Source organism: Carassius gibelio, chromosome A1 (genome assembly GCF_023724105.1).
Source record: "Carassius gibelio isolate Cgi1373 ecotype wild population from Czech Republic chromosome A1, carGib1.2-hapl.c, whole genome shotgun sequence".
In the NCBI taxonomy this organism is placed as follows: Eukaryota; Metazoa; Chordata; class Actinopteri; order Cypriniformes; family Cyprinidae; genus Carassius; species Carassius gibelio.
Genome location: NC_068371.1, coordinates 28,224,777 through 28,252,256, shown reverse-complemented (window position 1 = coordinate 28,252,256; position 27,480 = coordinate 28,224,777). Strand labels below are relative to the sequence as shown.

Genomic DNA, 27,480 nt, shown 5'->3' with positions numbered 1-27,480 from the left:
TTTATGATGTCATGTGCCTTAGTGACTCTTGAAAACATTAAATAAAATAACTACTACTTTAAAAAAGAAATACTGCCAATATCTTCCCAAACAGCCTTCTTTACTTACAATAAAATCTTTATCTCTACAAAGCCTGCTCGGAACAAACAAGTTGCAAAGTTGGATCTGAAATCCTTATTTTGCCTTTTCAAAATACAATTGGTCAACAAGATGTGGCACTCAATAATGATCAGTAGAAAACATTAGTTTGAATATATTAAGCAAAAATGTAACCTAACACTCCTGTAGAAACACACTAATTTGACCGGTTTTCTAGATGTTTTCAAATTGATTATGGATTTTGAAATAGCTTGTAACGATGTCCACAAAGCCTTTTTTCTTGCCCTAATCTGCATTAGCACTATCTTAGAGCTGTTAGAAAGTACAACTGAAATGTTATGGATTTTAAACAAGCACACAATAAATAAGAAAGCATTTTTTTTCTGCCCCATTTCAGTTCTGCCTCAATGGAGAGGCTAAAATACCACCAAAATGGAAGAATATGAAAAAGTGCAGTGATGTAATTCTTAATTTTAGGCATAACTACTTTCACATTATATTGACACGGATGAACCTCAGCTCTCTATATGCATACATTCGTGATCAGAGTGAGTCTTTAAGACCTGCTGTGTTACAAACACCAAAGAGATGAAGGAGAGATCCTAATTTAGGACTCAACAATATTTGTCCATGATAAGGAATTACAAGTCTAAAGGAAACCCTCAGTGTTTTACACTTTGTTAAGACAGTACCAAAAAAAAAAAAGAAAAGAAAAAGAAATAAACTTATTTTAATTTCTTCATACCCTCAGCAAATGCAATTTATATACAAAAATAAAAATAAATACAATATATAAGCTCAACTTAATTCACAATCTGAATCTAGCTTAAAAACACAAAGACACATTGCAGAACGTGGTGGACAGTTTTCTTGGCAATGCATGAGTAGTCCATAACCAGACAGCACTTTAAACCAAACCAGTGCTGATTTAGTTTGGGTTTCGATAAAACATTACTTGTGTCAGATAATTCTACTTGGCACCAAAAAGAAGTTTTCACATCTGGCATCATTTCGGGTGTTGCGGCCAGCCCATATGTCTAATAATGTACATATTTCCTTTCTAGAATGGCTTAACCTGGAGGGCACAGAGACCCAGCCTGACCCTATAGAAAAATAGCTGTATAATAGAGCAGGAAAGAGCCAGAGCTTCTATTATATTACAGACAATAAAGAACGGCTTTCCCTGCTGACTGAATCCACCTGCTGGTCATTGATCTTAATGGCTGAGGATTCGGTGCTGTGCTGAACTGATTACTAGATTGTGTCTGCAACTTCAGGTCAAATCTGAGTTTGTTTCTGTTGCATGTCTTGTTTGATTTGCCTCTGGGCCATTTCTTTCATTAATATGTGTTGGAGACAGATCTGAGCTTTATGCCAAGCATATTTTCAGAAAGCTATGCAGCACAATATGAGAGCCAGTATGAACACACACAGACACACACACACACACACACACTGGCTGCAATGCATAGAACCAGAGCTTCATGGGAGATACGTAATAACTAAGAAAATATAATACTCAACAGTGCTGTTGAAAGTATGTAATGTTTATGCTATTTAGACAATAACGTGTATTTTGCTCCAGGATTTTTGGTTACAAATTCGCATCAAATATGGCCTTGAACCAAAAGGTACAAATGTGTGTGTGTGTGTGTGTACTTAACACAGCCCTCAGTTAAAAAGCATTTCAAATATAAAGACATCCACAGAACACAGACAAATACTGTTAGGTCACATCCTGACCTTAATAAGACATACTCTGCGTTCACATTTGTTTTGGCCACCAGCTAAAGGTCACAATGAATTGTATCTACCGAAACAGCCATTCCACTGACTGTTAATACATAAACACTCACGCAAACAAACATATACACACTGGAGAGCTGCTGTCCCTTTAATATACAGTATAAATGTAACCCTTTCTAATGAAAATAAAAGCAATGGTTTGCTCTGTGGCTCTAAAAAAAAAGTTTGAAATCATAAAATATAAAACAAGCAACTAGGATTGAGTTTTGTGTAAAGTGCTAGTAAAAAAAAAAAACAACCTTTAGTTAAAAAAAAAAAAGTTTTTTTCTTAATGCGTTTTAATGTTATGTTTTTTTTTAGTCCTTGTCTTTTATTAGCCTCTCACTGGTGTCCTCAAAAAAGTGCTTTGGTGTGGAACGGTTACTTTAAACATGGCTTGGCCATGTAAACTCAATTCTTTGTCATTATCCCACTGGAAGTCATCTATTTTTGTAATTTGGAGAAAAAAAAAATCCTTTGTAAAGCCACCGAGGCAGGACATGAACATATGCAGGTCACAGGTCACCGTGGCTCCAGGCACAAATCCTGCGCTCTGTCCTTGGATATGAATGTGTACCTGTACAGGAGTGAGTGTGAAGGTAGTGGTGGTCAGATTTTTAGGAGAAACAGGAGGGGCTACACCAGGTTCTCCACTCCGGGCAGAGGCTGCTGCGATGGGGGCACAGATTCGGACATGCTCTGCTGCTGCGCCAGCTGCAAGACAGGCATGTTGCACAGCGGGCAAACCTTCCTCACCTCCAGCCATTTAATAAGGCACCTGAGAGAGACACAAAGAGAATTTAGAAGATGAATGGCCAACTAGATAATAATCTGTCCCAAAATTTCCAAGATCACAACAGAGTATCCCACTACCAAGAGACACTGCTAACCCAAACTACTAATAATGCTACTGATAGCGAGACTAAAGTGAGCTCATATGATCTCAGAGCTGGTTATGCGTCTTCTCTTCCCATGTGGAATGTGAGAATGAATCTCGGGTTAGTCTGAGTGAGATGTTGCCATCTCTGCACTGATGAATAATTCACTGTGAGCACGGTTCTATTTTAGGCCGTGCTGGTCCCATCAGGTACACAAACAGATCTATGATACAGAAGTCCCCATTTACCACTAACACATTCTGGATGTTGAAGCCTTTAGGGTTCTTTTTAAGGAATTGTATCCATTTTATAATTTGTATTAATATTATATAATACTTATTTAAGTTTTAATATTTTTTATTTCACAAATGAATCAAACTGATTTAGAAATACCTCTCTGTATTTCAATAACAGTCCATTATAATCAATATTCATCCAAACAACAACAATTATTATTATTATTTATATTTATTATTATTATAATTATTTTATAATTATCCTGAACATTTAATAATTTTTATATTTCCAGTTTTAATATATATATATTTTTTAATTTCTTCTTTAATGTTTTCGTTCCTTTATTAATAGCTCAAATCTGTTGCATTAAGTATCATTTTGTCTCCTCTAAAGTATCATAAGTATTCAAACCTTAATTTAATGAAAATAAATGTAAAATAAAATAACAGAAACATATGAATTAATATAAAAATACAAATGTATTGATTAAACAATTAACTACTATCATTTGACCAGTTTACCGTGCAATATATGGCTTCACTTCAACGACCCATTTAAGCTAAAAATTGTTTGGATCCCCATAGAAGCAAACTATAATGTTGATATGTTTATAAAGAACAGAGAGTTGCCCACCCCTTTGATAAGAGTCCAAGCACTGCTCTGACATTTACTTTGGCATGTACTCTGATACACAACTCAGTGCAAATGTTTCAGAAAGTGGCGAAAGAGGAGATGGGTGAGTCAGACATTTCAAATAGATCAATTGCAGATTACAGTTATCCAGCACATTTAAAACCATGTTACATTGTGCATTTGCATTTCATTGAATTTACTACACACTACATGTCTGCCATTGTTCATCAGACAGGTGGTCCAACATCAGACCCCAATGTTCATTTTGGCCCAGGAGAGTTGCTCAAATAAACACACTGCAAAAACTGTTTGGTGCAGCTAGCGGTGCAGAAATGTTCCTCTTTTTAGAAAACAACATATGCCAGGGTACTCACTTTCTGTGAAAGGCATGTTTACACGGGCAGATTCCCAACTCATCTTTCTGCTTGAATTCCTCCAAACACACCGCACAAATCTGGGGAGAGAAAACAATACATTCCCATGAACACCGGTAAAATGTTGAAAGAAAAACTAATTTGCCCTCAATGAAGAAAACCGTTCCATTGAATACACTCAGCATGTTATTACAAGAAATGGACGATATATCCTTCAAAGATCAGTGAGGACAGAATATATGTTGTAATGCAGTATTCTTGTGAAGATTTTAACCTACATCTTTATAATAGACATACCATCGATATGCCTAAGAACATTTCTTTTTTTACGGCTTTTCCATCTTAAGCCATCAAATGGACTACACTCAAGACCTTTCCTTTGTAATCTAGCAGTGAAGTGTAGATATGACAAAATCCTTTCATGGACATCCATTGAAAGGCAGCATTTTCTGATTGCTGGCTAACATCCTAGATCCAGATCCAGAGCTGTAAAGGAGTGGTGGAGCCAGACGGGTGGCACTAGACATCCCTGACATCTGATTGGACACCCAAGGTACCAACCTCAATATTTAGCTAAATCTATTTTTCTTTGTTTCATTAATTTGGATATAAATAGTGATGTAATCTGGAGGTAGGCAAAATACTCTGGCTATTCCATATAAGGCCGAAGGCTAACATCTACAGTAGTTGCAAATGAGAAAGTCAACTGAGGAAAAGCCAAACAGAAAGACAAGCTGTACCACGGTAAAGATATTAAGCTAAAATGTAAAAATTGCAAATATCTAAGAAATGTTCTGAAAACATTTATCTCCATTTTATTTTCCATGTAAAAAAAAAAAAAAATTCACAGAAAAAATAAAGACTTAATTTTTACTGTTAATTTACATTAAGCTAATTCTGTAAATCTTAAGAAAAATTCTGCCACAATTTTATGAATTTTCTGAATATTTATAATAAATCATACAGCCTTGACAAAGTTTTAATTCACAATATACATACAATTATAATACCTTTCTGTAATAATTTAGAATACAAGTGACAGTATGTTTCATAGATCTTCCAGAACTAATTACAAAGTAAATATTTCATCAACCTTGCTGACAGCAAACAAGGGTGCTGGGAAATGCACAGTACCAGTTTTAAGAGAAGACAAGTGGTTTCAGACAAATGTGCCGGGGCACATGGGTATCGGTCACAACAGTTATTTACTGTTCTGTGTGCATCATAAAACAAGATATCGTTCTGCATACAGCCCGAGTGCTTTAGGTGTCATTGACCCTGAGCTGGGGGGAGCTGGCGAATTAATCGAGACACAATGGTTCTCTGTCTGAGACCAGCGAGACTGCAAGCACACGTCTCGCAAGAGATTGTCTGCTGAATATACACTGTTGGCTTTTGTGAGGAAAGAATGGCATTAACAGGCCAACAAGGGACAGAATGTTTCTCACAGCAATAAACATGTAGCTAAATCCTGCTCAAAACAGACACTACTATTTCTTTCACTATTATTGTTTTATACAGTACTTAAACCAAGGCCAGTCTGGTTATAATAAATCTTTCAGCCAGACCGGTGTCATTCTCATAATGGATATTAAGATGAACTAAAACTTGAGCTAAGATTAAAACAGAAAAAAAATAAGTTACCTGAAATTAAATATAAAACACTAACAGTAGTACATCCTTATGAAACAAAATACATAACACACAACAAAATTACCTGAACTTAAAATGAAAACAGACAATATTTAAAAAATAGCTACAATAGTATATAAAAAAACTCAATAAAACTACCATGGATCATCTGCTGGGTTTCTGAATTGAACAGACCACCACTGCAGTTCAATTATGTCTGCCGCCAGGAGTCTTTCTTTTTTTACTATACGGAAATGAGTACTGCTAAGTCCATTTCACACCGCCGCTCTCATTTGTTTGATCTCTCACCTAGAGAGCCAAGTATAATAAAAGTATAATAAAACACAAACCATGCGGTTTTAATTGCAACTATTTCACTGCAGTGCAATTAGGAAAAATAAATCTTACAAAATGATGTGATATTTATGTCCTTGCTGTTGTCACTGGTTGCCAACTGAGGATCCATATCTTGGCAACCGTCTGGCACATGTGCTAAATTTCTGCACCAGTGTGTTTGCACGTCAATCATCCATGCACAAACTCTACCCTATAATGTGTGTGTGTGTGTGTGTGTGTAAATATAATCACCTTATAGGAAGGGTACTTAATGTTTTGAGAGCGGAGTTTGGGTGGGGGGCATCTTTCATGCATGTGTACTGTTAAACTGAACAGTATCAATGTAGACAACAAAAAAAAAAAAAAAAAACGTAACTGAACCCTTTTTAAGTCTTTATAAACAATGTTCCAATATGCTCTAGTCTAAACTACAAATAAGGAAAAAATATCATCTATACTACATTATATAGATGACCACTTTTGCACATTTCTACTGTAATTTTGTAGTAAAATGTTCACAATTTTATGGTGGAATGGATTTAAATACATTTAAAAATAGCTGAGAGAACTAAGCCCTTATTGGTCTTACGCTTTAAGCAGAATCAAATTAGCCTGGTTAACAGATATTGTTACCTAACAAAAGATGGGAACACCTGCAAACTATAAAAAGCCAGTATCAGGCACATGGTGTTAAGTGTTTCCCCAAAGCTATTTATGAAAAATCAAATATAAAACCTTGAGTCCGACAATTGCGCGCCATGACTGCTGGCACGGAAAGTCCAACAAATCATGCAGAATACCATAAAAACTGAGTTTACAAGTGCGGCTGACATTTGCTTGGCACTTCTGGGCAGTTCTGATAGTTTTCAGGTGTGTTTCAAAAGATATGACTAATATAAATCACTAATAGTGCTGTTAATATCGATGACACTATATGTACTAGAAAAAATGAAGTGGCTGGGAGAACTTTTTCTTCCTTTCCAAGATAATGTGTTACTAACTGTTTTGTTTGTGTTGCAATTGTAGCACTGTTGTATCAAATACAAATTAAAAAGAAGCCAGATGCTACACAAGCCCGAGTATTCCAACAAATGAAAAAAAAAAAAAGCTGTTTTGTAGAAATATTACATTGCATTCATGCACATACGCAGGTTTAACAGTCTGTATCTACTGAGAAGTACAGTGTAACTGATATTTATTAATATAATGACAGACAGCTACTGTGGTTACAAGTGTATAGTCAATTAGGGTGGCAATGTTAAACTTGAACATGTGAATTTCTCAAAATACAAAAACACGAGAAAAGGCTACAGCGGTGGACAGTGATTAAAACCAGTGTTGTACAATTTGTACAATTTCTTTGAGATAATGACTAACATGATTGGTCACTATAAATCATTAGATAAATGGAAATCTCACCTCATGCAAGTTTAATTCTTTGACCTTTTCCTTTTGAATAACCTGTTAAAAAAACAAAAAAACAATCAGTTTGCAACACTCCCATTCACACCCAAACTGAATCAGAAGGTAAATAATGTACATTTACACAATACAGATACATCAGCAGCTCACCTGCTTGTATGCATAGAGCTCTTTGTGAGCCTGGTGCCGTAACCTGGACAAAAGGAAATATTTGTTTTAGTTCAGATTGTGTCAACATTTTCATAAACCTGTGCTGGAGAGACACTGATAATACCAAACTATATATAAACAAAGACCAAGATCAAGTTGAACCATGATAAAACAGACTAATTACAGACCACTTTAAATGGCAATGTTTTCACAGGGTTTTCTGGGTTTGATAAATGCATTGTATTCACTTTTGGACCTCAGTTTATATATTCCAGCTGTATATGGCAAACGCCTGCCTAAACCTTATTTTTCAACCACAATTTGATGAATTGTGTTCTTCTCGACCCAAAAGGCATTGCCCCTGTCATCCTGATAATCATATACACTCACTGGCCACTTCTATAGGTACACCTTGACAGTACTGGGTTGGACCCCCTTTTGCCTTCAGAACTGCCTTATTTCTTTGCGGGATAGATTCAACAAGGTGTTGGAAACATTCCTCAGAGATTTTGGTCCATATTGGCATGATAGCATCACGCAGTTGTGTCCATGATGCAAATCTCCACATCCCAAAGCTGCTCTATTAGATTGAGATCTGATGACTGTGGAGACCATTCGAGTAAAGTGAACTCATTGTCATGTTAAAGAAACCAGTATGAGATGATTTGAGCTTTGTGGCATGGTGCATTATCCTGCTGGAAGTAGCCATTAGAAGATGGGTGCACTATAGTCATAAAAGGATGGACATGGTCAGCAACAATGCTCAGGTATGCTGTTGCATCGAAGAGATGCTCAATTGGTACTAAAGGGCCCAAAGTGTGCCAAAAAACTATGCCCCACACCATTACATCACCTGCCTGAACCGTTGAGACAAGGTAAATTCTGACCCTACAATCTGAATGTTGCAGCAGAAATTGACACTCATCAGACCAGGCAATGTTTTTTTTCAAATCTTCTGTTTGTCCAATTTTGGTGAGCCTGTAAAAACTGTAGCCTCTGTCTCCTGTTCTTAAGTGGTCTTAAGCGGCACCTGGTGTGGTCTTCTGCAGCTGTAGCCCATCTGCTTCAGGGTTCGATGCATTGTGTGTTCAGAGATGGTATTCTGCATACCTTGGTTGTAATGAGTGGTTATTTGAGTTACTGTTGCCTTTCTATCATCTCAAACCAGTCTCCTCAACCAGACATCAACAAGGCATTTTCGTCCCCACAACTGCCGCTCACTGGATATTTTCTATTTTTCGAAAATCCCAGTAGATCAGCAGTTTTTGAAATTCTCAGACCAGTTCATCTAACACCAACAACCATTTCACGTTCAAAGTCACTTAAATCGTCCTTTTCTTCCCCATTCTGATGCTGGGTTTGAACTTCAGCAAGTCGTCTTCACCACATCTAGATGCCTAAATACATTGAGTTGCTCCCATGTGATTGGCTAATTAGCAATTTGTTTTACCAAACCATTGAACAGGTGTACCTACTAAAGTGGCCGGTCAGTGTATAGTATAAATTATATCCACCATAAAAATAAAACCCATCCACTTTCAGAGATTGACATCCTTTTGACATTGGCTGCGTCCAGTTCTAGCAGTGCTATGAGTCTTTCTAGAGTAGTCTTGTATTGTTTCATCATGCTTGACCACACTTTAACAGCCTGTCTGAACCAAACTACCCAGATACTACCTTCTCACACCGCTGCAATGCTTTACTGACTGTGACTGTCTGACTGGAGCCAAACCATTTAAAAGAACTATATACCGATACACCTGGAATAATCTCAAGAAATGGAGGCAGCCAAGCAATGGACAGTCTACTTTTAACACTATTTTGATCTTGAGCAAGTGTGTGTGTCACAGACAGAGAGAGAGAAAGTGAGAGAGAAACTCTGGCAGAAAATAACTGGAATGCATCGAGTCTCTGGTGTAAGAAAAAGGCTATTTAAAGAAAATCAGCAAATGCCTCACACACTATGTTTAGCCTCTAATTTGTTAACACTGACTTGTTAATGTCTGTAGGGCTGTTAGAACATTAGTCCTAGTCCAGTAGCTTTACAAGACATTTATCTTGGCCTTTTTTGAATGTTTGTTTTGCTGGAACCCTTTTCATTTAGATGCTTTGAAAGATTTGATATAATTTCAACCAATATTACTTCCTTCCTGCGCGAAGGAAAAGAACACAACATACGATACTGCAGTATCTTGCAATCTGATCAAAGACGATACAGTATGCATTCAGAAAAGATTTAGCAAATGAAGAAAGAGTTGGATAGATATGAGAAAACTGGAGACATGTATTGTAAAAATTTACCTCCATTACAAGTAAGCTTAACCTCTCGCAGCAGAGTGAGAGGGATCTGTAAAACAGGCAGCACAGTCTAGGAGAAAACTGACATTCTGTAAGAGACCAGCAGGTAAAGGTGCAGATTCTCCCTTTTGGGGTGAGGATGAGGGATTTATGGGTATTTTAGGGAAATTTTTGTTTGTCCTCATTGGCATGCAAAAACAAAGCGAACCCAAAACCCGGGTGCTAATGTTGATATCTAAAGGGCCCGTAAAAATAATGTTTTTTAAGGCACGGGAATGAAAAAAACTTCTGTTTTTATTTTATTTTTTACCTTAAGCAACGCATTTTTGAATGCCATGTCATGCATAAGACGCTGCAAAAAATGCAGGTGGTCGCACATGTCTGCCTGCCACATATTTACAAAGAAAAACAATGGAAATGATGTCAAGTGGAATGCAAAAATGTGTTTTCAGGGAATAGCACCTGAAGTCTGTGGTGGCTGGGTAAAAGAAGTCAAGGACCATTCATTCTTCTAAGCAAAAATATGATCATAACGTGATGGGAACTCAAAATAGGAAGATATTCATGTTTCATAATCATGGCCAAAATCAAAGTGTTGTTCCTGAGGTTGGCTAGGTCAAGATAAACTACAGGCAGTCATGATTGCTCATGCACCATTAGGTTAGTGTTCCAGTTAATCATGTAGAAAACCACCTTATAACCATTTCCCTGCATTGTAAAATAGCTGGTACAGCTATTAACATGTCACAGTAAGTGCTCAATCTCAGACGGGTGTGTGTGAATTTGTGATTTTCTTCCCATGAGGATGACTGCGCCAGACGAACACTCCCCCACCCGGCTGTTTTCTTCTCCATGTGTGTGTTCACCAGTCACAGGGGCACTTCGCATTTATGTGTCAGAGCTGGTGCATGGCTGTTACGTGCGGCTGCATGTGTTTGCTCTCAATCACGACATCCATCACAGGTCCACTTGAGCTCACGACTCCCTTCATCTTTGTGAACGTCCACAGAATCGCACGACTACAATCTGATGGTCCTTTATTCGGTCTATGATTTACCTGATAAAACAGCAGTTTAAAGGAAAGCATCTTTTACATAGAAATCCCTGCTGAAAAGACTAACTTCATGCTTTTCTAGCTGGTAACTAGTTAAGTTATATAAGAGAATTAGTTTCACCAAAAAGTAAAATTCTGTTATCATTTACTCATCCACATTACTTCTTTCTTTGGAAAAGAGGGAATTTATTTGATAACACACTGGTCGCCTTTTTCAATGCATTCACAATGAAATGGGACTGGAGCTTTCAAGTTTCATAAAAGACATAAAAGAACTATAAACGGACCTTAGATGTGGTCCAAACAACTATATTCCAAGTCTTCTGAAGCCATACAGAAGGTTTGGTATAGAAATGGCTGAAATGTGCGTTTAGTGAGCTGTTTAGCACAGTGGCCAGATCAATGTGACTGGATCAGTTGGATAAGTTGCCATTTTTGACTTGACAGCACCAGTCCTCATTCATTTTCACTGTATTGAAAAGAGTAGTCAAGATATTCTTTAAAAATACGCTTTTTGTGTTCTACGGGAGGAAAGTTACGCTAGCATACAGACATCCCATGTTAGTAACCAGCATTCAAGCACAACATATGCTGGTCTTTTCATTAGGGACGTCTCCATCCTATCAAAAGCAACTGTTAAATGATGTAAAAAGCTGTGCATAAGCACTCTGCGTTCTCCCATATTGTTTCAACAGTGCTGAATGTATATGTGGAGGTCAAAAATAGTAGGATAAAAATGTAGTGGAAAATGCAGCTAGGCAAAATGGTGGCCTACTCTTTTGGTACATGCTGAATTTGCGATTGTTGTCATTTTCATTATCCCCTGCTGGTGTAATGTACAGTATATATTTCAGAGCTGTTTTTTTAGATGTACAGTGGCCCCACTAACATATTTTTGTTAAATGTTGTAGGTCAAAAGTGTACCTGTGCAGTCAACTAAATTAAATACCAGTTATCTTGACATTGTTTATTTAATTATTAAATTATTATTAAAATGATGTTAATGTATTTTTAAGTGCGCCTGAAATGTTTTTAGTGGACACATACTCTTTGTGCATGGGGGCATAACAAATGTTATTCCATGAGAAACTTATGACAATTTGTGAACTAATTCCATGCAAGGGAGACTGCATCTTTAGAAGCTTGGAATCTGGGCTAAATGCAAACTTGTTTTAGAAATGACTTGGTAATCTGGCAGTTTTTCATTCAAGAATTTAGTGTTCTTTTACTGGTACTACTAATATAGTACTATTGAAGGCTATCAATACAGGTCAACAATTGAAAATACAGTAAGGGGGGAGGCAAAGTCAAATAAAACAGAAATAATTTATATTAAATGGGAAAGAACTTACCATCTTCCCCACTGGTTAGTGTGAATTTGGATAAGAGCCGCTGGTTCTCAGTGTCTTATGTAAGAGATGCTACACAATTGCACATTAAAGCTTCAGTATCTCTGCTGCCAGGAATGACCACATGGCAGTGCAAATCTGACATGAAATCAGACTAGATGACAGCAGCTCAATAGCCGAAGGAAAAAGCGTTTCTTAAGCTTCATGAAGGACCAAATATTCCCATTTCTATGTGTTTGCTCATTGCCAGGTTCATTCTCTCTTAGTAGAAAAAGAATATGTCCTTCAAGTTGTGAAGCAGCTGTTGTAGAGTTAACTTAAGGGAATTTTGTGATACAATGTAGTTGAAAATGGAAAATGCATTAATTTGTGATCGTGCAACTAAGCTGCTTTGGGTTCCGTTATTGTGAAAAAATAAGAAGCTTTATATCAATCTACAAGTAAACTACCAGCCAAATCCAAGCAGGGGCAAAATTGTAATGGTGTTTTTATTTTAAATTCAGATTATCAAGTCAGTAGTTTTCTTAGCTTCTCCAAACTGTGCTGTTTGACCTTCTCACTCTTCGTGAAAATCTTTGTTAGTGCATCAAACAAAAAATGTAAAGTAACAAAACCATTTCTGCAACAAGTAATCATGATCTTCCTTCAAAATGCCAAACAATTGCCTTGTTGTCCCGATCATCGCTTATTTAGGAATTTCCGAAGCTTTGGATTTCATTTACAAGATGAAGACACCGTCCCCAAGAAAATGCTGTTATGCAGTAGAGCTGTTCAGGCATGCCATCAAGATGTGGTTTGTAGACCAACCTGGAAAGGCTGTAATTTGGGAATTCCCCATGGGAATTGACTTTAAATGTGTATTTAAAAAATATAAATGAATAAATAAATAAAAACCACATTATGGTATGACAGTGCAATTTACAGAGAAGTCTATATAATGAAATGCTAATAATAGACCTTATTTTACTCATAAATACAAAACTAAATCTAACATTTCAGAGGGAACCCATTCTGAAACTGAAGAGCTCCATTAGATTAAACAACAACAAACTGTGTTCATTTGAAGGATTAGCTTCCCAAATGAGCAAAATGAATAAAATTTGCCATTTTATCTCTACTTCTTTATTAGGGAGCCACTAATAATTAAGGCATGGCTCTGAAATTCAGACTTGGTTCAGTCTTTAAAGGTAAGCGTGATAAAAGCTATACACACAATTTGAAGATGAAAGAGAACTGTTACTTTTATATTTGTGGTGAAATTGTGACTTTAATGGCATACATCAGTCCTGATGGCAACACATGTTCTGACTACACCCACTTACTCATACAGGGTGGATATCCTTTTTCATGAATTTGCAAACAAATCATGATGCAAATTACTCTTAAATGAGTGTTAGCCATTTAATTACAACAATCCCGTTTTATATCCTGTATATTTAGAGATAAAATCAGACTTTAAAAACCCTGTAACTGGCTGAAGAGGATAAAAAAGCAAATGTATGGCATTTTGAGGCTTGTCCAAACACATTCTGCTGCCGCACACATTGAACAACCAGGTGGTCTTACCGAATCAGGTAGCAGCAGAAGAGTAGGCTGAGGATGAAGACGAAAATGGCCGTCCCAAAGACGACAATGTAGATATTGAGGGGAAGGTTCTGGAACCCTATATTCGGCATCCTGAAACTGTAATGCTGTAGATCTGAGCTCATGGATAACCTAGAATGAGAGGGAAAGGAGACAAAGAAACATCAGTGAGCGATTTATTGATCACAACACTAAATGCAAGTGCAAATGCTAGCAGACCACATGGCTATTAGTGCGGTAATCCATTTATGCTGTGTCAGCTCAGTCTCAAAGGAAAATAATCACCCTGTCCGCCGATGCACGCATAAGCAAATGTTCTTGTCAGTATGACTGTGATTTGATATGTGGCTTGGCTTGATTTCTGGACGGTTTCCACAACAACTGCTTATGTACCCAACAGACCAATAAATAAATTCATTAATGCATTAAATTGTGCTTTGGGTAGTGCATGTAATATTCTAGGGGAGAGAGTTTGAGAACATTGGTCCTGCAGGAGCCATTAAGGAATACCCACACTGTCTGTCTGTGGGAAATTAGTGTTAACTAATCTACTGAGAGTCAGCACAGCTCCGACTCGGTCCCTTATGAGCATGTTTGTTATATATTTAATGCATCATATATGCACTTCTGACGTGAAGAAATACTCAAAATTTAACCCTGAACTTTCTAACAGAATCATTAATACATTTTCTTGCCAAAACTTAAATTCAGTAATGGCACGAGTACAGTCACCCCAACAGTTTTGTTTGTGTATCTGTGTGAGAGTGGGACATTCTTAGGGATGTTACTCCCCCCAGTACAGGCATGTCTGGACATCCCTTTAGTAGACAAGAGACACATGAGACAGTGTGTGTGTAAACAAAGGGGAAGCTTGGTATAGAAAAGGAAAGCTGTGTGATGTAACAGCACATGCAGCTGGGTGTTAGTGATTATATATATATATATATATATATATATATATATATATATATATATATATATATATATATATATGCTACATTATTCTCTCAGACTTGGTGGTGCTGTGCTCTCCGTATAAACATCTGACATCCTTGACCTATCTGAATGTGAGGGCCTTTGACACATTCGGAAACGCTCCCACTTTCCTCTGTCTGTGTCTGTACAGCTTTACCCATGCAAAGCTTTCTGACAGATGAGGGTAAACATCCAAACAGAAAATCAATAACCAGCTGCCTTTACACACACACACACACTCTGTTTTATCAACAACAGCATTGCTTACTCTTAACGATACAGTATGTACTAGTAAACACTATTAATTGTTTAACCTAGTTTGAGATCTGAATCTGTCGGGGTCATGATGCAGAATATGATTGTACAGCCATTAATTAACTGTCTGAGCTCTTGCGGCCTGGTTCTTGTCACAAAGCCAAAAACATACATAGCATGTGCTTGGGCAAACTCCTTAAGTTCCTTGAGAAATCATTCTGATATGCTGACTTTTTGTGCTCAAGAAACATTTTTCACTGTTATCAAAGTTGAACAAAGAGACACATTGATCTGAAAAAAAAAAAAAAAAAAAAAAAAAAAAAAAAAACATAGGTATTTGACCAAAGTATGAGAGCTGGATGTATTTGTCACAACATCACTTTCACCCCAGTTAACAGTAAAAGGGTTTGGATAGGTTAAAATAACCACCACAAACATAAAGTATCACATCATTAGAAAGATCTCCTCACTGAGACACTAAAATAAACCCAGTAAAACTAAATAAATGAGATAAAATATTGGGCTGTGATAAAATTTTTCATATCATTAATAATGAACTCATTTAATCCAGCAAGTGCATTTAACTGCTGCTATTTCAAATACACAGTTCTACCTTCGCATTGCAAGTTTTATCTTGTAGGTAATGAAACAATTTACTGAGTGAAGTGATATCAACTCAATGCAAATTCCTCATCCAATTTATGAGTGTCATTCTGCACAGAAGATAAAAACAATCAAACAAAACGTTCTGTATTTTGTCTTTCTCACATAAATGTACAAAACTTAAGCAGAATCTTTAAAAGCAACTATCAATTTTGTCTTTATAACCATTAAAAAGATCCCAAATGTGATGAACTGCAGCACTGAATTATAGTGTAAATGATAACAATGTGATTTTATGGCACTTTAAAAAAATCCTTTGTTTACTCAAGACATAATAACACAAATCCACCTTTGGAGTGTTAGGGATTTTCCCCAAATCTGATCCTGTGATTCTGAGAAGATGTTTCTTAAATGAGTAATAGGCGTCTTTCCTTCGAGTCTCCTTCTCGGTGGACTACAGTTAGTTATGTAACTTTTTAAGAACCTAGCCTGTAAAGGGAATCTCCAATAGTGAGCTGATCAGATCGTCTAAAGCTTTGGAATTACATGTCAACTTCTCAAAAGGGAGAAGACGGAAAGCTTGCAGAGGTCGCAGCAGGGACACCACAAATGGAAACCCCCTGTGAACCGCAGTGACAGTTTCACACACCAGCTTCTGCTAAGCAAGATAGTCGCAGACACCAAATGCATCCTGGAGCCAATGTCTTGCTGTGGAAGACAAGCCAAACCACAAAAGGTGTTTTTAAGTGTGTGTCAGGCCATTGCTGCCACCTAAAATAACGGGAAGTGAAATTAAGCAGCTTCTTTTTCTGATCTACCGTACCACAGGGTGCAATATCCAGTCTCTTCTCACCCCTACTTCCCATTATGTCACCAAACTGGCCAGACAAGGTCATTCTGTAATGCTTGGCTTGCTGTAACGACACTGCCAAATGGTATTTTCACCTCTGCTGAAAAGGGAAAGCTTTTCAATAGAGCAGAGTCACTCTCAGAGCTGAGAGGATGACTTCCGACACTAGTAAATGATTGGTGCTTGAAAACAAAATAGCACTGGAGTGAAAGCAATAACAATTAACAATAATCTTGAATCTTGGTTAACAGAATTTTATCATGAACTTTTATTATTTACATTAAATAATAATAACAATATATTGTTTTACAGCATTTATCAAAGTTAGCCTTAATTTATAAAAATACATGTCTTTAAATAATTCAAGATCATTCATAGTTCATTAACTCATAGAACTTGCAATGTTAAAACTGCATTATGTAAATATTAACACTGTTCAAATACGTGAATGCTGTAAATGTATAACCCTTGAAGGAAACACTTGAAACCAATTTGTCATTGACAGAATCAGAATACGGCTTTCTGTTTCTGTTCCGTTTTGGAAATGAAATGTCAAAATATAGGTTTTTTGTCCTTTACCAGATTATTTTATCCAAACTAAACTACAACCCATACTTCGGAGGCATTTTCAGGTTTCTAAACTACAACTTATTTTGGTTAGCAGTCTAGATCTGCAACCAGCAGGCCACACAAACCATGTTCATACTTTGCAAGAAAAAAGGTGTTATTAATTGCCAGATCCATAGCTGATAGCTGATATAATCAATGTTTGACCACCATTGGATTACGGTCTTCTGGAAATGTCTTTAATATGCACAGTAATCCTAACAATAAAAGCTGGAAATGTCAATTTTTGTTACCAAAAAGAGCAAAAAGTCCTTCTGAGGTTAAAAGAAAAGCACCACCATATCTCTGGAAAAGAAAATGAGATACTTTCTCTTTCTCTGTCTATAGGCCACCAAACAATTCCCTAATATACACTAAGGATATGAAATGTTCTAACATTCAAATTCACTTTCATATTTGCTCATGAGTCATGTTTCACTTTGACACTGAGCAAAGACGCAAAAGGAAGCATTTATTGCAGTAATGAGAGCTATAATTACACACTCTTTGCACAACCCTGATTGCTACAGTGTTTGCATAGAGATGTTGTGAAAGTTAAGTAAACCATCAGCACACACACTTTTATAATGACCTCTCTTATGTTGCCTGGCAGCTAAAGACCCAGTGGCAAACATTAATGCATAGATATTTCACACATCCTCTGAGTGGCCCCAAACATATTAAATATAAATGACGTTTAAATGAACATGCAAACAATATTAAACTAAAGTGGACCTTTCAAGACAGGATCCTAACAATCATGGAAGAACATAAGTGACTGATTTGAAACAAACAACACAGGACATCTGACTCATACAGCCAGCACTCTTCACGTGTAGTACACAGGAAACACAACTCACAATGGATTGAAATAGAGTTTCACATCAGCATGTAGCTTAGCAAATATTCTAACATGAACGTAAATGATGAAAGTATTTCTTTTTTGGGCAAACTATCCATTTGTTTGTTTGTTTGTTTTATGAAAATTATTTATGAGTAAGTCATTGAGTCATTCATTCATTTGATTCGTTAGACGGCTTGATGTGGGGAATGATGTCAAAGGCTCCCTTTATGAACGAGCCACTGAATCATTGGTTCACATGATTCATCAAAACACAAATTATTTCAGACACTAATAATCGCTGTGTAACTGTAAGAGACATATATTAGTTCTGAGTTCTGCTGTGGCTTTATAGGTAATATTCTCATTGGCAAAACGGAGCAAAAACAGGCAATGTAAGTTAACAAAATATAACTTCTTATTTACTGAATTGTATTAAAAGAAATGTGCACTCTTGATATTGGGGACAAAAACAGCACTTGTGTGATATTGCACTCACTGCTCATGTGATATCGCTTATCATATGGCATAAATATGAGACAAATTCTCATACAGAGGTATTTTTTGCCCAAATACCTTGAATTTGCACATAACTGCATTTATATACTAAATCACACAGTGAGTTGCTGCCAACAGTTTTCTATTTGAAATATAAGATGACATACAGATCTGGAATGGGGCGAGTGCATTAACTGCATTAAAATATTTTAAATTGCATTATTTTTCCATAACTAATTAAACTAACACCTTAAATTGAGCCATATCTGTAACCTAACAGCCTAATTGTATTATAGTTTTAAGATCATCAGTCTTTACAATTAAGAATGCATCAACAAATTCATGGCAAGACTTCATCAGCAAAGAAAAATACTGTGCGAAAACCAAAAGTGAATGATATAGGAATGTCAAACGCTAAGGACTGTGTCCAAACATGACAGAACTACTGCAGTAAAGGTGACAGCAAACCTTAATATTCAGTTTTCCACAAAAACTGACCATCACAAAGTCAACTTCCATGAAAGAGCTGCAACTGCTAAAACTTTAAATCACAAAAGCAAACATGCTCAAATGCACAAAAGGTGGTGTCAAGATCATAAAACCTGGACAGTTGGAGAGCCAAGATGAACTTCAGCATCTGCCCTGGCAAGCGCAAACTCCTGAATATTATCAAACCACGGATGACAGTTTTGGAGAGAAAAGCGAGAAGTGGCTCCTTCAGTACTAAATACAGCATATTAATAATCAACATTTCTCATATCCTATTTTTACAACTTATATTAATTTTTCGCAGAGCATTTTGGGATCGCCTTCGTCACAAAGGATGCATGAGCCATGCGATACTTAGACTTTCCTAAAAAATGATGTCACTGAGAAGTTAATATACTGTTGTCATCCACCCTTTGCATCAAGAGTGTATCTATAATGATCTAAAATGCTGTCTGGATAGGCAGACATTAGATTACTAGGTTTTGGAACAGACAGACTATAATTGTTTTCCCTATGTAAAGTCTCTACTCAGCTTTTCATTCAAAGGCAGTTATGTCCATTCAACAAAACCAGGCAAAAATAACTCTACTACTCTCACTGACACCACTATTTGACCTCTCTACAACACTTGTGTAAGCGCCATAGAAATCAACATGGTATTAATGGAGACTGAAACACTTGCTTCCATAACCCATCTTTTCTTTTAAGTTAAAACTCTTATTTATCCATGCACATTATCAAGCAGAAAAAAAGACTCCTTTCTGGGTACTTCTAGTAAAAAAGGGAGGGTAGCTGTTACCCCCCACCATCAAACGAGGATCTCAATATCTCATGCCCCTACTGAGCATTAAACATTACTCCCCACCTAACACTGATAGTTGATAGTTCCCTTTTTACAGCCGTTTAGACTCCAAACAAAATCAATAGGGCTATATTGGGGAAATTTGGATAATTAGTATTCCTGATGTATGTCAGTAAAAAGGGGCAGTGAAAGGCAAAACATTTTTACAGAATGAACATGATTTTGCCTTCCTAAAAAAAAAAGAAGTGTAGTCTGACTATTTAAGGCTGGAAAAAGCTAGGATTGCTCAACATCCTTCTATTCACTGGAGCCCTTTAAAAAAAATCATCATGCTTTACCAGAAATTGATTTTTAGTTTTTTTGTTGTTGTTGTTGTTGTTGTTTTTTTAATCATTATCGGTTTTCATCTATTTTTTTTTTTTTTTTTCTTATTACGGGAAAACACTGTTTGCACTTTTTCGCAACAAAGTCCCAAGCCAATTCCCAGCAAATTGAGTCGAGCCCCTGTATCAGAACAAAGGCTGCTGCCTGAATCTGAAGTGGAAATTTCCACTGAGCCTTGAGCCCTGGCTATCCCAGCTGCACATTTGAAACTTAATATCACAACAAAACTAGCGGATCTCAAGCTTCGTAAGGGGAGTGGTGTGGGTTCTGACACTGTTGGTGTCATGCTAGTGAGTCTTGTAGAACCATGTCTACAGTAGCAGTCACTCACATTTATTAAAACAAGATAATAATAAAATAAAAAATATACCCTAGAATGCCTCAAAATCAACTGATATCACAAAGCTTGCTTTCAAGGCTTCAACTCAGCTGAGAGAATAATAGAAAGTATCAGACAATGACTGTGCCAATGTCTGCATTAATAAACACTTTTCTTATCAGTGTAAAATCTGCTCTTTCACTACTGTTCTTCTATTCAATCTTAAAGGAATGACGGCACAGAAATGAACCTTCTATCAATGCAACAATCATCTAAATCATCAAAGATTAGTATAAAAAATGGTCTTGTCTCAGTATGTGTGGGCAGTGAGATCCACAGCTAATTAATCCATTTTAAGGAGAAGCAGAGCTGCAGGTGAGGGATTATAAAGGACAGAGAAGAGAAGCCAAACCCATATGACTTTATCTATTAAGGAACACAAAAAGAGAAATGTTGTCGTTCTGTGTTCCCTGAGAGCAAGAAAGTCATATGGGTTTGGAACAACAAGAGGGTGAGCAAATGACAGAATTTCCATTTCTGGGTGAACATGAATACACACTGTAGACGAAGCACGGGAACAAATATGATATGATTTATAGGTCCAGAGTAATGATGTATAGTGTGCATGCTATCAAATAGCTTACCTTGCAATAATTCTCTCCAGCTCTATGTGCTGAGAGTGCAAGCTGGCTTGTTATACTGATCTGAGAACAGATCTGTTGTCACTTTTATGAGTGGTTTAATGATCTTAAATGTATTAAAGAGGGCAAGTGTCCTGTCTTGTGAGGCTAAACAGTAACATGAGATGGTACAAACAAGTTGTAGAAGTGACACCAGCAGCTGTTGCCCCTAATTTACCCTCTCAGCTGACATTTCCCACAGGGCCCTCATAAACAACTATGTATTTCTTTTTGCCGGTCTTTCTTTTGGTCTTATTTCTCATCTTCTGTTCATCGTGTGGCCATGTATATACTGTACACAAATATGCACGCAATAGCCCTTTGATTCAGTATTAGTATTACACTAGTATCTTTCACTAGAGAATTCGTTTTTCTAAAACAACATAGAGTCGTCTTCTTTCATTGAGTCTATAAAACACCAGATACTGGAAATATCAGAGCAACTGTTCATTAAAGAAACTTACAAGCTGTTGATGCAAGACATGATGAAGGTGAGGAAATTCAGCTGAATGATCAGTCATACAAGGGACAGTTTAATTCTTTAATAATACAGGTGCATCTCAATAAATTAGAATTAGTCCTGGAAAAGTTCATTTATTTCAGTAATTCAACTCAAAATGTGAAACTTGTATATTAAATAAATGCAGTGCACAGACTGAAGTAGTTTAAGTCTTTGGTTCTTTTAATTGTGTTGATTTTGGCTAATTCTTGAATCGATTTTGCTTGACAATCCTCAAAAGGCTGCGGTTCTCCCGGTTGGTTGTGCATCTTTTTCTTCCACACTCTTTCCTTCCACTCAACTTTCTGTTAACATGCTTGGATACAGCACTCTGTGAACAGCCAGCATCTTTGACAATGAATGTTTGTGACTTACCCTCTTTGTGAGGGGGACAATGATTATCTTACGGACAACTGTCAGATCAGCACTGTTCCCGTGATTGTGTAGTCTAGTGATTCAAACTGAGAGACTATTTTGAAGGACCAGGAAACCTTTGCAGGTGTTTTGAGTTGATTAGTTGATTGGCATGTCACCATATTCTAATTTGTTGGGATAGTGAATTCCAAAATCCACACAATAAAACAAAACAAAACAAAGACTTAAACTACTTTAGTCTGTGTGTACTGAATTTATTTAATACACAAGTTTCACAATTTGAGTTGAATTACTGAAATAAATAAACTTTTCCACGATATTCTAATCTATTGAGATGCACCTGTATGTGGAGAATCTCTAGAACTGCATTTTGCTAATCAATTAACTTTAAAGGAATATTTCAGCCAAAAATGTAAATTTGCTGGAAACTAATTCAAACTAAGGCCATCCAAGATGTAAATGAGTTTGTTTCCTCATCTGAACAGATTTAAAGAAATTTACCATTGCATCACTCGCTCACAAGTGGATCCTTAGCAGTGAATCGTTGCCATCAGAATGAGAGTCCAAACAGCTGATAAAAACATCACAAGAATCCACACAACTCCAGTCCATTAATTCATGTCTTGTTAAATGAAAAGCTGTGTTTGTAATAAACAAATTCATAATTAAGACATTTTTAACTTCAAATAGTTGCTTCTGGCTGAAATACGAGATCCTCTATCCATAACAAAGCTTTCTCCAGTGATAATGTTGTCCAGTTAGAATTAGAAGAGAAATATGCACAGATCAAGCACTGTCTACAAACTAAAGCTCTGAACAAATATCAGTGGATTCAGATGTAAGGATTTTCCACTGGAGGAAGCCTGCATTAAAACGTCTTAATGATGGATTTGTTTCTTAAAGCCTTTCACATCACAAGACATTAACTGAAGGATTTTTGTAATGCTTTATCAGCTGTTTGAAATCTTATTCTGACGGCACCCATTCACTGCAGATGATCCATTGGTGAGCAAGTGATGTGATGGTAAATTTCTCAAAATCTTTTATTGAAAAAACAAACTCTACATCTAGAAGATCTGAGAGAGAGTATGTGTTCAACAAATGTTCATTTTTGAGTGAAATATTCCTTTAAATGACCAGACAACTTGAACTCAGCTATCAAATATGTTGTAAAGTAGTATATTAAGACTTACACTGGCAGATATAGCATCTTTGTGGATTTTAGGCAGGATTCCGAATTCAGGAGCCTGCAAAACATGATGGCTAATTCACATCTGTGTCTTTAAAAACTTACATAATCTTTTTTTTTATTTTTTTTTTACAAAAGAGTATTGAGGGGAACAAACATGCAAATCCAGCTGATGGTAAATTGCCTCAGTACCTAGGTTGCATTTCCACATATAGTTTAGAATAAAACAATTTCTGGTCTTATCAAAACAAAAATAAAAAAATAAATGGAATAACTGGAGTTAACTACACTTACCACAAATGACCCATGAGTCATTTCTGGCATGTGTTCATAAGCATTATCCACAGCTCAATCACAGGCTAGGTTCAACAGCTCATTTGCATGTTAAGTAACCTCAGAGTTAAATTAGCAAAATATGGATTTGTCAATCATAACCATACAGCATCATACAAACATTTTGTACATTATTACAATGCATAAACATCAGAAATTACCACTTTGGTTTTAAATACACATAGTGAAAAGAGATAGAGGTGAGGGTCAGTTGTCCATGAATAAACTGCTTTTAACATAGAGCTGTAGGCAAATGTTTATCGTTTCTGAGCACTGCTCCACATACAGTAAGGTCCTCTACAGCAGAGGTTCCCAGTCCTGGTCCTGGAGGCACACCAACACTGCAGATTTTGTATGTCTCTTTTCTCTGACACTCCTTCTTCACATCTTGGAGTCTCTAATAATGAGCTGATGACCTGGATAAGGTGTTTGATTAAGGAGACATGCAAAATGTGCAGTGTTGGGGTGCCTCCAGGACCAGGATTGAGAAACACTGCTCTACACTATAGGGGGGCTGTTATTTTCATTGTCTAATACCAAACGGCCAAGGTGGCATAAGGCAAACTGACATCTCTGGACATTGTGCACAAAAACATGTTCCTGATTAGATCGTATTATTTGTCGTACATGTCGTTCAGCCAGCTACACTGAAAACCAGCATGCACAAGCTTGGTGTATTACACCAGAGACCAGACATGCCTGCTTAATGATGCAACAGAAGCAAATAAAATAAATAAATGTTCTTGCCATGACAAATGAAGAAGAATGCTGTGGTTTGGATTTCTTCATCTTATGACATTTACATTTGCACTTAAACCATATCTAAATCAGTGTAATTTAACTGGTAGGCCAAGACCCAAAATTATTCAGAATAACAAAATGGTCCAAAATAACACCAAGCTATAATTGCGCATAACTACAGCAACAAAGTGGTCAGTGAAACTCTATTGTGTTTTGGCACAAATTAATCTTTTACTCTGTAGTCAGTCACCAAATTAGTTAAATAATAACTAAATAATAAGTTAAATAATAAGTTGAATATACCTTCATCCATGAAAACCATTAAGTTTAAAGTAAAAAAAAAAAACAAAAAAAAAACGTAAGACCCAATCCAGGTTTAACACTGGACAGACATACAGCAATTAAAAGTATGCTCAAGAATTAGGCCTATATCTCAAAGCAACTTTAAATCATGTTTTGGTACACCATAACTTAACATTCATGGAGTTCATAATGAAGTGCACAGATTGCTATTGTGTTTACTTTGTATAACAGAAGCGCGTGGTACACAAACAGCTGGGGTCAGACCAGCACGCGCCTCGAACATTCTGCTCTCGCGCTTCCTTTTGTTTTCATAATGACGTCGAGAAGTTTTGACACCACACGTGAATGAACGAGCATTCAGCAAAAACCCCTCTCGCAGTGGCAGACAAAGCAAATAAAAGCAGTCTACACTTCTGAAAACCCGACCGAGTGTAGTTCCATTTAATCGGTTAAAACATTGATCTATAACTTCGGATATATTTTTTATTGGACTGATAGAAGGCAGTGTCTCTGTCGTCCATACACAGAGAAAGGAATGTTCTCTTACATTACTTGTAAAAGCAAAAGCATGTAGGCTATGTCTAATTGTAATTAACATAAACATTATAAGCCTAATAGCGACAATTAACGCTTCGACTTGCATAAACTCACTAGCAGCTCTACTATTTGAAACAGAACAAGGAATTCACACTAATTTATGCGAATCGACTCATTCGAACGGTTAAAGGAAATCATTTTAAATGATTCAACGTTCTTTTACGTCATGATGACGTCTTCCGTCATCCCATTTTAGTATTGCTAATAATACTATATTGTTGCAGGATTTATAGTTACACACATTTTATTTTGGAACTTAAATATAGTTTTCATTTACATTAAAAAACGAATTCCCTTTTCTGAAAAGTTTATTCATGCTCAAATAAAATGAGAGTTATTAAAGCAAAGGCTTGTTGATAAAAGTTGTCAACCCAATTAGTAAAATAAAATAAAATCCAGTACATTTAATATGTAATATTAAAATTATTCGGTTTTTAGAGTAACTTTCATAGTTTTCGTCCTATCAGTGAAATCCTTGGTTTAATGCATGTATTATTATTATTATTATTATTATTATTATTATTATATTGGATTATGAATCGGACATATTCAAAAGAAACGGTTCTCTCGCTCAATTCAGTCCGATTGGACATGTGAAACGGATCAACCGAAACATTACAGAGATCCGACTCAAATGAACGATTCATTCACGATTCGGACACGCTAACCAGCGGGCTAACGGAGTCTACGTTACAAGATATCAGTTCATGTTTTTTAAACTTCAGTTTAACTGTTAAGCGTCGCGCTTTGATCAGTGCACTCGCGGAATGAACTTCGCCAAGGAAGAATGTCTGTTTATGACAGCGCAAAAACCACAAGATAGGCTATATGTATTAATTGCTCGTGTGGGTGTAGTATTATGGACTTACCAGTCGTTGTCACCGCCACTCCTCCCTCCTGCTCGATCACAAACGCAAATAACGTTAGATGAAAAGAGATCAATATCAGCGCCTCCGCAATATAACGCACCTTATTACCTTTTCTAACAAGCGACCATAAATGAAACAATCACGTATTTAAATGTGCATAAAACCGTGCGCATTATTAACAAATCAATAATCGTGTAAGCTCAAGCATCGCAGGCTGTGTGTGGGTTCACGGATACTCGTAAAACAGAAACTAAATTCGCTCTCCAGATCGCATGAGACTGTAGTGGGCTGTGCGCGCTCTTGATATAACGTTACGTCTTCATGGGATGGGCGAGTGAGATTTTTGGTGGTAGATCTGAACTCTGCACGTAGCTCACGACACGAGCAGGTCGCTCCTCCTTCATCACAGAGAGAAAGAGAGAGAGAGACAGAGAGAAAGAGAGGGGGTAGTAGAGACTGCGTGTGGTGAGGGATGCGGATTCTTTCTCAGAGGGAGGGGCAGATGGGCAGAGACATATAGCTCTTGCTGAATATATATATATATATATATATATATATATATATATATATATATATATATATATATATATATATATATATATATATATATATATATATATCAGTGTAATGTACATATTTTTTATAATGTATATAATGTACAGCAGGGCTGGGGAACGTTGGTCCTGAAGTGCCTGCAGAGTTTAGCTCCAGCCCTAATCAAACAAACTTGAACATGCTTATCAAGGTCTTCAGGATACAGGTAGTTTTTTATTTTTTTATAATAATTTTTTTTTTTTCAGGGGTTGGAGCTAAACTGTGCAGGACAGTGGCCCTCCAGGATAAATGTATACCTCTCGCTGATTTAAAGCAATCCTACATATAATAGATCAAAGTGGTTTGCAGAATAATATATAATATAATATAATATAGTTTTCCCCCATTTCTTTTATCTATATATACATAACATTAAATGTTTTGCATTTATACATTTGATGAATCTAGGAAAGTCTTTAAAAGTGCGATTCGGTGCCCAGTGCAAACCGTTTTGGATTCAACCGTCTCTGGAAAGCACATTGTAAGGGCACACTCGGTTGAGACATAGCCTGTGCGCATGTGCCAGTGCATGCCAATGAGGTGCTCCTGACAGACTCATATTGTACCAGAGCCAACTGGGAGGAATCATGGGAACCCATGAATAGCTGCCTGGGGGGTGGGTCGGGAGATCAGGATGGCAGCGCTTTCAAAGCCCTATTGAAGCTGGCACACCGGGCGCAAGACTGGCACTGAATCAAGTGACATGTGGGGTACAAAGAGTGCAAGGAGGCAGGAAGCATTATCCTTCACAAAAACCGAGCAAGCAGAAGAGAGTGTTACTCTTAACATTGTATATGGACCTGTAGAATGACAATTAAAGCAATCTCAGCATTTGTCAGCCACCACA

The 27,480-nt window shown here is 36.7% G+C and overlaps 1 protein-coding gene across 4 annotated transcripts; it reads right to left on the bottom strand.

Moving 5' to 3' along the window:
• Positions 1–26,409, bottom strand: LOC128017445 (RING finger protein 24). 4 transcript variants are annotated; one of them, XM_052602845.1, is made up of 8 exons: positions 26,148–26,408; positions 26,040–26,067; positions 23,201–23,254; positions 13,814–13,963; positions 7,547–7,589; positions 7,394–7,435; positions 4,007–4,086; positions 1–2,662 (listed from the first exon to the last, which is right to left on the bottom strand). In XM_052602845.1, the coding sequence occupies exons 3-8, from the start codon at positions 23,215–23,217 to the stop codon at positions 2,521–2,523; spliced, it is 474 nt and encodes a 157-aa protein (XP_052458805.1). In that variant the 5' UTR covers positions 23,218–23,254; positions 26,040–26,067; positions 26,148–26,408; the 3' UTR covers positions 1–2,520. The 4 variants fall into 4 exon arrangements, with proteins under 4 accessions (XP_052458805.1, XP_052458825.1, XP_052458803.1 ...); XM_052602865.1 differs by lacking the exon at positions 23,201–23,254 and having other exon boundaries at positions 26,148–26,409; XM_052602843.1 differs by having other exon boundaries at positions 26,040–26,408.
• Between the last annotated feature and the right edge of the window lie 1,071 nt (positions 26,410–27,480).